Source organism: Corythoichthys intestinalis, chromosome 9 (assembly GCF_030265065.1).
Source record: "Corythoichthys intestinalis isolate RoL2023-P3 chromosome 9, ASM3026506v1, whole genome shotgun sequence".
Taxonomy (NCBI): domain Eukaryota; kingdom Metazoa; phylum Chordata; class Actinopteri; order Syngnathiformes; family Syngnathidae; genus Corythoichthys; species Corythoichthys intestinalis.
Genome location: NC_080403.1, coordinates 57,105,689 through 57,119,379, shown reverse-complemented (window position 1 = coordinate 57,119,379; position 13,691 = coordinate 57,105,689). Strand labels below are relative to the sequence as shown.

Sequence of the window (13,691 nt, the reverse complement as noted above, 5' to 3'; positions counted from 1 at the left end):
CGGGGTCTGTCCCTGTTAACATAGGGTCACTTCCTGTTGATTTTAGGGCATTTTGGGTCACCCAGGTACATGGTTGTGAAGGCATGGACGTACATGGGCGTCAATGGAGTCAAGGGTCCCAGTCGAATATCAATGGGCTTTAATGGATTTCTTCGGCCAAAAATCACAATAGACCACCAACAGAGACATGCTTTTAAAGGAAATCAAGAGGAGTGAATGGATGTTTTTGTGCCATTGAAACAAATGACGAATAGGGCCTACAGAAATGAATAGGAAATTCTGCCAATTAGAAACGAATGGGCATGTTTCTATCCATTTTTGGCCGAGCCGTACACTTTTGGCAAAAACTGTATACAACTGTTGTGCCCCTTGGCATCCTGATTTTTTTGCTGTGTGAATGATGTGATTTGGGCAATATTACAGATGGTAGCTTTTGCTTGACATGCAAAGTTGACATCAAATAGTGAAGACCACTCACTTGTGCAACACTGCGATCTCATTCTCAATGCTGTTTTCCTTGCCCTCTAACGCCTTCTTGGGGATGCACTTGATGGCCACCAACCTTTGGGTCCTCTTCTCTTCAGCCAGGACCACCTCAGAGAAGGCTCCCCTGAAACATTTGGTTGATGAAATGATTAGTGGCGGATCTGGATCAATTGATTAAACAACGAAATGGGTCAAAACGCAAAAAATGTATCAACAAAGTTGATTCGATTAAATCGAGTATTATTTGTTTAATTAGTGCGGCGTTGTAATGGTTTGTTTTCCAAGGGTTGTATTTAGTTTAAATGATTTGGGATGATACACTGCCCTCTGGTGGCAACAGTCAATTTGACATAACTCATCTAACATGGCTGAATCCAGCTGCTCTCAGTTAAGTTTTTTTGTCTGAGCTAATATGTTTGTTTATGGACTCATAATAGCAGTTTTTTTGTGTTTGAATGATTTGTTAAGAGCATTGTTAAAAAAAAAAAAAAAAAAAAAAAAAACATTAGCATGTTATAGCATTCAAGCTAGTTGGCTAAGTTGGCCCATTTTAGCAAATTTCATTTTTAATTTTAGCAATTTTATTTTGGCCAAAATGAATGTTCTTATAAAAGTTTAAAAGTTTTACAATGCTCTTAAAAATTTGTTCAAACACATATTTACACATAAAAATAATTTTTTTTTTAAAAAACAGCTATATATACCTATAAACTAAATCAAACAAATACATTTAAAAACATATTTGCTCAAAAAAATACTTATCTTGGTCTTAACAGGGGCCAGCTGGATTCAGCCATGTTAAAGGAGTTATGTCATATTCACTGTTGCCACTAGAGGGAAGTGTATACATCCAAATCAATAAAACTAAATGCAAACATTCTCCAAACAAGCCATTACAACCCCACTCTAACTCAACAACTACTCCAAGCAGCAAAATTTGATTCGAAGCTTTTTTCCCCAATCGAATTACTCGAGTTGATCGATTAATCGTTGCAGCACTAGCTACAGTTTGTGGAGTTTTGTGTGAGCGATTTGCTACGAGAATTGAAAATTATTTAGAATGCGTAGCATTTAAGCTAGCAGACTTTTGTGAGGAAAATTAGGCTAATTTCATCTACTAAAGTTACATTTTCATCAGACTAGATGTATGTGTGAACACTAATTGTTTTGTGTTGAGTGTTTTATTGTTAAAATGTGAGTCGTTTTGAACATAAGTGTACATATGTGTGTTGCAAATTTACACAAATTGTCAAAAATGAAGGAAGTCAAAAGCTTCAAAACGCACAATTGCCTTGTTTGCTCTCTGGCAAGCTGAAAAACTTCACGTTTAGTGAGGACAGAACAAGTCATGTTAATAAAGTAAAAAAAATAAGATGCTGTGAGGTACAATAAGTTACTTTTTACGAGACTAAAAAAAACACAAAAACGACTTGAGACAAAATGGCTGACGAGACTCCGGCGTCGTAAAGTCGAAATTGCGTAAGACGAGTACGTCGTAACCCTGTACTCTTGAACTATTTCATTCACATCTCATATTGTTAAAGTGTTACCAGTATGAGATCTCAGAGCAGGAGTTTGGATTTGAATTTGTACAACCCACAGAGCAAAGATGGTCTTTTTGTTTCAGGGCCAGTATCCCAGTTGGAATTCTCTCTCAGTTTTGATTGGACCAGATGGTCCTGCACAGTCTCTCTGACCTTTCCGCAATCAACACATTGTCCATTGTGTGCATAGCTCCTTGACCAACTTCTCTACGGCACAGATGGTACATTACATTGTGTTCTAGATTTGTCATGAAGCCACACCCTGCACGCAAATCTTTCAGTTTTATCTCCACGTTAAAAAAAAACAACAAAACTCCGTTTGGCATTTGAGTTTATCTTGATGCAGCATTTGTGTCTGCATGGGAAAGATGGTTTAACAATAAGATTGATTTGGTTTCAAAAGTCCAGAAAATGGATAAGGCTGCAAAAAGTAATTGATTAAAATTAGGGTTGTTCCGATCATGTTTTTTTGCTCCCGATCCGATCCCGATCGTTTTAGTTTGAGTATCTGCCGATCCCGATATTTCCCGATCCGATTGCTTTTTTTTTTGTGCTCCCGATTAAATTCCAATCATTCCCGATAATTTTTCCTGATCATATACATTTTGGCAATGCATTAAGAAAAAAATGAATAAAACTCGGACGAATATATACATTCAACATACAGTACATAAGAACTGTGTTTGTTTATTATGACAATAAATCCTCAAGATGGCATTTACATTATTAACATTCTTTCTGATAGAAAGACTTGTGACTTTGTATATTGTGATTAAATATTGCCATCTAGTATATTTGTTGAGCTTTCAGTAAATGATACTCTAGCCATGCCCAAATGCAAGATGGGAAGTGGAACCCTGGCTGTGCGTAGTGCTACCAATGGATATATCTTCTCTGCATTGGGAAATAACATAATTGCTTCCCCACATTGCTTCCCATGATATTTCTAATCGTAGGGAGAGGGATTGTAAGGCTTTAGCCAATTAAAAAAAGGCTCCAAAGGGTGCCAAAATTCACTCTACTCATTTTACGCTGCCTTTTATCTCTCTATATAGGTAAAACGGCGCCATTACAGATTGAGCGCGATAATGCGTGAGTGGGTCGTGCAGTGCATGCATTAATTTAATTGCATGAAATATTTTAACGTGATACATTTAAAAAAAAAAAAAAAAATTACCGCCATTATTGGGATAAATTTGATAACCCTACCTTAAGCCTAAACTAAAGACTCTGGATGAGTGTAACATATTATGTCTGTAACGTTAAATACAATTACAAAACTATTTATTTAAAAAAATATATATATATTAAAAAAAGGCATGGCCAATATTTTTTTACCGATTCCGATACTTTGAAAATGACCTGATCGGTCCCGATCGATCGGGACATCTCTGATTAAAATCGTAGAATAAATTAGTCGTCAACAAATTTAATCGATATTTGCCAGCAGCTATGCGGCGCCCTGTTTGGGTCATTGTTTAAGAGCGTTGTAAAAATAAAAATAAAAAAACCCTTGGCATTTTATAGCATTTAAGCTAGCGGACTTTTGCTATGTTAATTAGCCAATTGTTCTTCTCTTGTATTTCGCTCCTCATTTTATTCTTATACAGTTTGAGACTAAGCTTAGGTATTTTAATTAGGGCTGTCAAACGATTAAAATTTTTAATCGAGTTAATTACAGCTTAAAAATTAATTAATCGTAATTTATCGCAATTCAAACCATCTATAAAATATGCCATATTTTTCTGTAATTTATTGTTGGAATGGAAAGATAAGACACAAGACGGATATATACATTCAACATATGGTACAGAAGTACTGTATTTGTTTATTATGGCAATAAATCAACAAGATGGCATTAACATTATTAACATTCTCTTAAAGCGATCCATGGATAGAAAGACTTGTAGTTCTTAAAAGATAAATGTTAGTACAAGTTATAGAAATTTTATATTAAAAGCCCTCTTAATGTTTTCGTATTAATAAAGTTTGTAAAATTTTCAATCAAAAAATAAACTAGTAGCTCGCCATTGTTGATGTCTATAATTACACCATGCTCACTCATTGTGCTGAAAGCGCCAGCAGAGGTCGCCAAACACCAAAAAAATACAAGTAACAAGCGGACATTATACTGCTGTCATTTTAATCTGTTTGAGCGGGGCATGTACGTTAATTGCGTCAAATATTTTACCGTTAATGCGATAATTGTGACAGCCCTAGAAGGAACTGAAAAGAGTGACATTTATCCGATGAACCAATTAATCGTAACCGATTAACAGATTATAAAAATAATAGTTTGTTGCAGCCCTAAAAATTTAATAATTTTATTTCTCGCCCTGTCTTTGTTTACAGTAGACACTCACTATTCAAGTTTTTTTTTTTTTTAATTCTTGGAGAGGCAGATAATCACAGTTTTCAAGCTAGCACTTTTGTTTGTGTGAACTTCTGTTTGACACTCGGCCACAGCTCTCTGCTCTGTCAGAAGGCGTATGGTAACCGTCAACTGAACCATCGAGATGCTGCTGAGGAATGTCGAACTCCTCACGCTGCTGGATTTGTGCCAAAACCTTAATGTCACCCTTTGACTTTTGTTGATGAGAGTGGAGGGCCTGCTCATGGTTAACATTAAGACGGTTAGCAGTGTCTGTCTAACCTACTATCACAATTAAAAACGATATACTGCATAAAGGAATAATTCAGGCTTACGGATACCAATTTATGTCCAAAACTACCGAACGCAGCATTTCTTCCTACAATAATACACACTAGAGATGTCCCGATCCGATATTTGGATCGGATCGGACGCTGATATGGGCAAAAAAATGTGCATTGGTATCGGATCGGAACACTGAAAAAATTCCAATCCAGACTTCCGATCCAGTTTTTTTTGTCCGGGATTTCCAGCGCACTGATTTACATAATCCATTCCAGTTTTTGCTTCGGTTTCCCTAAAATCCGGTCCACATTTTACGGCACACCTTCAACACACTACATTTACACTACCGTCTCCCAATTTTCCGAGAGACTTCATCGGTAAAAATGTCAGCTGTGTGGGATCATTTCACCTTAAAGGACGACAAAGAAGAAGAGGCAGAGTGCAACATATGCCACAATAGAGTCAAGTGTAGTGGTAAAGCTGTAAGCAGTTTTAATACAACCAACCTAATCAAGCATTTAGCGACATACCACCACAAACAATATGAGGAGTATGTTAAGAAAACCGAAGACAAAAAGAAAGGTCCTACGCAACTAACACTGGCAGAAACTTTTGCTATGCGTGACAAACTGGCACTCGACAGTCCCAAAGCCCAGGGAATAACAAGAGAATTCATTCTGGATGACGAGCCATTATCTCACGTGACTAAAGACGCACCATCCAACAATTAGAACCCCGGTACAACTACAACATGCCCAGCCATCATTACATCCTTAGCGATTTGGTCGTGGAAGATTCGAGAACGATTCACAAACATCCAAATTCCGATTAGTGAAATATGTCAAGTAAAGCGGAACTAATACACAGCGCGGTCTTCGGGACACAATGCGGTCAGTTTCTCATTTACTTTCGGTACTTTCGGTGCAAACATAATGCTTGTCATAGACACGGGTAATGCCAATGCTCAACTTACGGCTTTAGCTCAACTCATGCCGCTGGATAAAAAACACAAGAATACCTGACTGCTGCTGACACCCGCTACAAACTACGTCAACGTCGTTTTACTGGAGATAATAGAAATCATATGTATATAGAACTAGATACAAAACGACAGACTCGACTGCATTAGCAACATTGAAGTAGGGAAAACCTGATGCGTTAGTAAACAGCCGCCATCTTAAAGCAGGAGACTTCCCTACTCCCTAGTAGGCTGTTGTGAACCTTCCAAGCGAAGATAGTGAACTTTTTATCTAAAATACTCCTAAATCGGCAAAATCTTGACTTGAATCTATCTTCAAAACATTTTAAAAACTTTCACATGTCGAAAGTAGACAGAAGGGAAATTATGGAATAACGGGAGCAATTTTAACAACTTTAACAGTTGATTCGCAAAATTAAATGAATTGAATGTAGTTTAAAGCTGCTGATACAGAATGGGCACTTGAGTATTTTATTTACTGTTTTAAAATGTTAACTTGATACTGAAATAGTCGTTTATTTAAACCTGAGAGGCTTTTTATACGATTTTTGTAACTAATGCACGAAACATTAAAAGTATCTAATAGCTTGGGGGATTTGTGGGATTTTCCACTGAGGTTGTTGGTGTGTTTTGCTTTTTTAAGACTGTTTACAATATTATTTGCACGTTTTACTGACTGACTATGCCATTTCTGTTTGTTATTTGTAATGTTTTGTGTTTGTCACTGAATAAACAGGTCAGTTTCTTGTTACCAACCGTTGTGTGTTATTCAAACTCACCTAATTCAGCTGGCTAGTTGTTATCAAGAGTACTAAAACCTTTTTCAACATGAGTCTGACAACTAAGTAAGGAGGCTAAATAACTTTGAACTTTAACACATGCTCAGATAGGTCGGTATCGGCCAGTATCGGTATCGGATCGGAAGAGCAAAACAATATCGGTATCGGATCGGAAGTGTAAAAACCTGGATCGGGACATCCCTAATACACACACTCAGCAGGAAAACAGGACACTATTTTCAATTGATTATACTGACCTGGACGCCACGGACTGTAAACTTTACTGGCCATGCTGAAGATAATGCTAACGGCAACACTACGAGTTACATTTAGTGTGTAATGATCATTCAGCATAGTGCATTAAAGGCTAAAGCAGTGCTTCTCAATTGTTTTCTGTTACCCGGGGAAGACGTAAAGGTTTCGCGCTCTGCTTCCCTCTGCCGCCACTGTAAATAGCATCATTTGTCTCTAAAATTATTATTATTATTATAGTACACCTTTGCATAACATTGTGTCATTTTTTATATTCAAGGAAAAATAGATCAACTTAGAATAAAGTATAGCTTTATTCACATTGTTTTTGTTGTAAAAGACTTAAAGCGAATCATTTTTCCCTGAAAAAAAAAAAAGTCACATCCAAAGAGTAAAAATACACTTAAGGTACATTTTTTGACCATTTGATACTGAAAAATAAAATTTAATAATCAATCAATAATAATGAATTCAAATTGATTAGCAACATTAACTGACGAAGATGATTTGACTGAAAAAAAAAAATAGAATAACGACAGAGGGACAGTTTTTTTTTTGGTTTGTTTTTGGTGCAGGCAGTATCAGCTCCTTTGCTATGTTGAGGGGTTACTTTGCACTGGGCATGCTAACAGTGCTAGCTGGTTTACTGATGTAACACTGACAAAGAGGGACGATTTTTGACAATATTCTGCACGTTTTCACTGAAAAACAATCACAAGGCTTATCAATGTGACTGGGGTCTAATGTCTTTGAAGTAGGGCTGTCAAAATTATCGCGTTAACGGGCGGTAATTAATTTTTTAAATATACGTTGCAGAAAAATATGGCATATTTTATAGATGGTTTGAATTGCGATTTATTACGATTAATTAATTTTTAAGCTGTGATTAACTCGATTAAAAATTTTAATCGTTTGACAGCCCTAGTTCCTTCACAATATAACGTGATGTTGTTTTAGGCATATTGTAAGTGATAATAACCACGAAATAAAGGACTATTTACCGAATTGGCCCCAATATAAGACGGCCCTGATTATAAGACGACCCCCTCTTTTTCAAGACTCAAGTTTGAAAAAAGACTTTGAACACCAAATTAATTTTTATACAGAAAATAATTATAGTACATCTGAAACAAATGATTATAACAATACTATATTTGAGAGAAAAAGCATGTTATTTTGCCTCATTCAAATCTTAATATCGGAACATTTAAATATGTAAACTAAAGTGCAATCACATTCGTAAATGAATGGCTTCTGGTTTTTGACATGTAAATAAACCAGGGCTGTCAAAATTATCGTGTTAACGGGCGGTAATTAATGTTTTCAATTAATCACATTAAAATATTTGATGCAATTAACGCACATGCCCAGCTCAAACAGATTAAAATGACAGCACAGTGCCATGCCAACTTGTTACTTGTGTTTTTTGGAGTTTTGTCGCCCTCTGCTGGCCCTTGGGTGCAACTGATTTTATGGGCTTAAGCACCCATGAGCATTGTGTAATTATTGACATCAACAATGGCGGGCTACTAGTTTATTTTGTGATTGAAAATGTTACAAATTTTATTAAAACGAAAACATTAAGAGGTGTTTTAATATAACATTTCTATACCTTGTACTAACATTTATCTTTTAAGGACTATGAGTCTATCCATGGATCGCTTTAACAGAATGTTAATAATGGTAATGCCATCTTGTTGATTTATTATTATAATCAGGGCTGTCAAACAATTAAAAATTTTAATCGAGTTAATTACAGCTTAAAAATTAATTAATCGTAATTAATCGCAATTCAAACCATCTCTAAAATATGCCATATTTTTCTGTAAATTATTGTTGGAATGGAAAGAAAACACACAAGACGGATATATACATACAACATACTGTACATAAGTGCTGTATTTGTTTATTATAACAATAAATCCACAAATGGCATTATTAACATTCTTTCTGTTTAAGCGATCCATGGATAGTAAGACTTGTAGTTCATAAAAGATAAATGTTATAGTTACAAGTTATAGTAATTTTATATTAAAACCCCTCTTCATATTTTCGTTTTAATAAAATTTGTACAATTTTCAATCAAAAGTAGAGTTAATATAATAATAACAATAATAAGAATTGAGTGACCAAACTCTGAGTAATGCCAGTTCACTTTGCATTGTTGTTTAGCTGTGTGAGAATAGGGCCTCATTAATACAGACTGAAGTGCTTTTCTTTTTGTGAACATTTTTTTTTTTTTTGAGAGATAGCAATATTATTTTTGTTGTGCTTTCACTAAATGATACTTCTGTTTGTTGTGAAGGAGTTGCAGAAGCTTATGCCAATAAACGGCGCAGCCCAAAGAACGCCTGTGTCCACTCGCCTTTATAACAAATATATCTCTGTGCATATCTTACCCAAAATACAACAAGAGACACATAATTGCCACTAAAAGAAAGCAAACTTACCGAAATATGTGTGGAGCACAAAGCAACAGCATAAACGTCTCACAACTACTAATTCTCCCACTATTAGAAGGAATAATATTAGTATGGAACGGCGCTGCGCTGCCCCCAAGCGGCCGGTGGCATTCTCTTCACTCTTATTGTCCATAAACGCCGTCATTGAAATCTGTTTGAGGCAAGGAGAGAGCGGCTCATTCAGTGCACGCGTTAATTGCGTCAAATATTTTAACGTGATTAATTTTTAAAAATTAATTAACGCCCGTTAACGCAATAATTTTAACAGCCCTAATTATAATAAACAAATACAGTACTTATGTACCATATGTTGAATGTATATATCCGTCTTGTGTCTTATCTTTCCATTCCAACAATAATTTACAGAAAAATATGGCATATTTTATAGAGTGTTTGAATTGCAATTAACTACGATTAATTAATTTTAAAGCTGTAATTAACACGATTAAAAATTTTAATAGTTTGACAGCCCTACTATAAAGTGTAAACGACATTACAAAGTCAAAGTCAAACGCTACGTACGCTTCGTCATATATCCTCGTCTAGCTCTTCCTATCGCCAGTGCTCATGCTGTGTGCTCCTGTTTGGTTCAAAAATACTGCACACACTCTGTTTTGTTTTTAAACTGGCGATAGAAGGCATAATATTGTGGGGTTACCCTGGGAATTTCAGGAACTACGATCATTCTGAAACTGCAGTCTGGAGCTGCGCCAAAATGCCAGTAGGTTTTAGTAGGTCATGGGAAAATGCTATCAGTCACGTTGCTTTGTTTGTTATTCTTGATTTCTTCAGGAAGACGTATAGAAAGAATGTATAGTGGCCACTATACAGCAGAGGGAAACAAATCCAGTGGGTGCACTTGAAAATGTCAAAACACTGCAACATTTCTTCAACGTTATCTCCCCCCACGTCAAATCAGTGCCATAAATATGTACTGTAGTGCTATTTGGACAGATATTATGTCTCTCTGTTCTTTATAAATCTACAATATGTGTGGGCAATTCATAGAGTCCATGACTGATAGGAGCACTAGAAAATATCATCTTATTTTTGAGGCATGAAAGAAGCGGGGGCTAATTATTATTACAGAAAAGTTTCCTGAGCGAAACATGGGCAGGGCCATCTTTGATGTTTTCTGCTACGAACTTCCGTTTTAGACAGAACAACATGAATTGCTGCTGAAGTAAGATTTGTGTAGACACAGTTAAACTCAAAATCAATCCAGAGGAAACCACGGAATCTCAAAAAACGGATTCAGCACGACGTAGATGAGGCTCCGAGACTTTCTGTGCTGTGCCTGGTTTTGTGAACTCCTGGAAGCCCACGTCTGCTCCACCAACTCTCGCAATCAGTTGTCCCGGACAGTCCAGAACAAATAGCGGGATGCCCTGTCCCAACACAAGGAACACCGGAGAATGCCCTATATCCAACTGATAACACAACTGACAAGATTCTAAGAGCCCCTTTGAGACTGAGGTGGCAAAATCCACAACTAGCGTTGTTCCGATCATGTGTTTTCCCGATCGTTTTAGTTTGAGTATCTGCCGATCCCGATATTCCCCGATCCGATTGCTTTTTTTTGCTCCTGATTCAATTCCAATCATTCCCGATAATTTTTCCCGATTATATATATTTTGGCAATGCATTAAGAAAAAAATGAATAAAAACTCGGACGAATATATACAGTGGGGAGAACAAGTATTTGATACACTCACAATGGGAAAACCCATTGGCCACTGTACATTCAACATACAGTAAATAAGTACTTTATCTGTTTATCATGACAATAACACTTTTTTTTTTAATTAAATCGTTTTCTAATTGTATTTAACATTACAGACAAAGTGTCTTACACTCATTCAGAGTCTTTAGTTATGGCTTAAAGTGGGGCTGTCAAATTTATCGCATCAACAGCGGTAATAACATTAAAATATTTAACGCAATTAACGCATGCACTGCACGACCCACTCACGCATTGACGCGTTCAAACTGTAATGGCACCGTATTGCGTATACATAGAGCTAAAAGGCAACATAAAATGAGTAGAGAGAATTTTGGCAGCCTTTGAAGCCTTTTTTTAATTGGCTAAAGCCTTACTATCCCTCTCTCAATGATCAGAAATATCGTGGGAAGCAATTTGGGGAAGAACAGTAGTCGCTGATCTTTTTCTTAACACCTTATTTTATTTCCCAACGCTGAGAAGATATATCAATTGGTACTATTACGCTCAGTCATGGTTGCACTTCCCATTATGCATTTGGGCAGAAGTTAAATGGCTGAATTATCATTTACTGAAAGCTCATAAAAATACACTAGATGGCAATATTTAGTCACAATATACAAAGTCACAAGTCTTTCTATCCGTGGATCCCTCTCACAGAAAGAATGTTAATAATGTAAATGCCATCTTGAGGATTTATTGTCATAATAAACAAATACAGTACTTATGTAATGTATGTTGAATGTATATATTCGTCCGAGTTTTATTCATTTTTTTCTTAATGCATTGCCAAAATGTATATGATCGGGAAAAATTATCGGGAATGATTGGAATTGAATCGGGAGAAGAAAAAAAAAAAGCAATCGGATCGGGAAATATCGGGATCGGCAGATACTCAAACTAAAACGATCAGGATCGGATCGGGAGCTAAAAAAACATGATCGGAACAACCCTATCTATAATGTAACGAATCAGGTTTAATGTGGTGGTTAGACATCACGTGTCACTTCTCCGCAAGACGGTTGGCGATTTTCGCCTCATTTCCACATAAAATGCCTTGAACTGAAGCGACTTCATCTCCCGTGTGTCTCCCCCTAAGTCTTTTTCCGTGCCTTCGTTTTTAAATTTACTGTTGTTTTTACAGTATCTGGGTGATGCAGCTAAAGCCTCTTCTGTTAAAGAGTACGAAGCGTAAACAGTGTCATGGACTTGAAAGCGCAGGACAACATGTTATCCCACGTCTCAGCCAAAGCAATTCATTAGACTTTTAGCAACTGTCTACTCATCTCTGCTCTCAGTACTTACACAGACATCGATTAGTCTCCCCCCCAAAATAAATACAACTGAAAGTGTTTCCCATCCGGCCCAAAGAAGAAAATCCATCTCTGTGCACCCGCAGTCCTTCAGCCAAACCCTGACCTAATTCGCACAGCAGCCTGTATCTCAGCACAGCGCAGCTCAGCATAGCCGTGTCGCCAGTTCCTGGAATCCACACACACAAACACACACACGGTGTGCTTACACACCTCTATCTGCTCTAAGCAAAATATCCCATTTGGAAGTATACACTCAAACGGTTGGCATCTTCCCAACGTCTTTCGCTCCCAATCGCTTTTATTTATATTTCTTCTTTCCGACATTATAATCTCTGCGCATTAGCCAACAGACTTAACGATCCTCCAGGTACTTTAATCATAAGTACTAGACATCCTAATGGAAGCTTGTTTGTGTTGTGTCTTAATTACACTGTACAGTATGTCTGTTTCATAACAGCTACATTGGAAATGTAATAGCTTGGAGTTGCCAAAATTTTGACTTCAAGTAAGAGTAGCGTTCAGAGGTGAGTAGTAATGCCTTACGTTTACTCCATTATATTCAATTGAGTAACTTTGGGAGAAAAATATACTTGTTACAGCAGTTTACACATGCAATATTATTTACTTATACTGTAATTTTCGGACTATATGGCGCACCTGACTATAAGCCGCCACCCACCACATTTAACACAAAAACGGCTGTGTGAGCGCATGAAGTTTGTGGGATAAAAAAAACAAAAAAACTATCGCACGTCCTTGTGATGGGACTATTGTGCGTGCGCACATCGCGATGGCGATGTTTAAACGATATATTGTTCAGGCTTACTCGGAGGCATGTTGGATGACAACAGTGTTGACAGATGGTGGCAGCAGAGGTTGACTGTCAACTGCTCCTACTTAACTTCTATTCACACATATTCTATGTGCAATACTTATTTACGTGCAATATTAACGTGCAATATTCAATGCCTTCACTCTCAAATGCTGCTACTTCACTTACAGTTGTGGTCAAAAGTTTACATACACTTGTGAAGAACATAATGTCATGGCTCTCTTGAGTTTCCAGTTATTTCTACAACTCTGATTTTTCTCCGATAGAGTGATTGGAACAGATACTTCTTTGTCACAAAAAACATTCATGAAGTTTGGCTCTTTTATGACTTTATTATGGGTGAACAGAAAAAAGTGATCAAATCTGCTGGGTCAAAAATATACATACAGCAGCGCTCATATTTGGTAACATGTCCCTTGGCCATTTTCACTTCAATTAGGCGCTTTTGGTAGCCATCCACAAGCTTCTGGTTGAATCTTTGACCACTCCTCTTGACAGAATTGGTGCAGTTCAGTTAAATTTGATGGCTTTCTGACATGGACTTGTTTCTTCAGCATTGTCCACAAGTTCTCAATGGGGTTTAAGTCAGGACTTTGGGAAGGCCATTCGAAAACCTTCATTCTAGCCTGATTTAGCCATTCCATTACCACTTTTGATGTGTGTTT

General features: G+C 36.8%; 1 protein-coding gene across 3 annotated transcripts in view; it reads right to left on the bottom strand.

The window, feature by feature from the left end:
- The window catches only part of camk1b (calcium/calmodulin-dependent protein kinase Ib), a 94,089-nt gene that overhangs the window by 27,853 nt on the left and 52,545 nt on the right, over positions 1-13,691 (bottom strand). For all 3 annotated transcript variants that reach the window (XM_057844969.1, XM_057844968.1, XM_057844966.1), the window contains one exon: positions 479-610. In XM_057844969.1, coding sequence (XP_057700952.1) covers positions 479-610 — 132 coding nt within the window. The remainder of the gene's footprint in view (positions 1-478; positions 611-13,691) is intronic.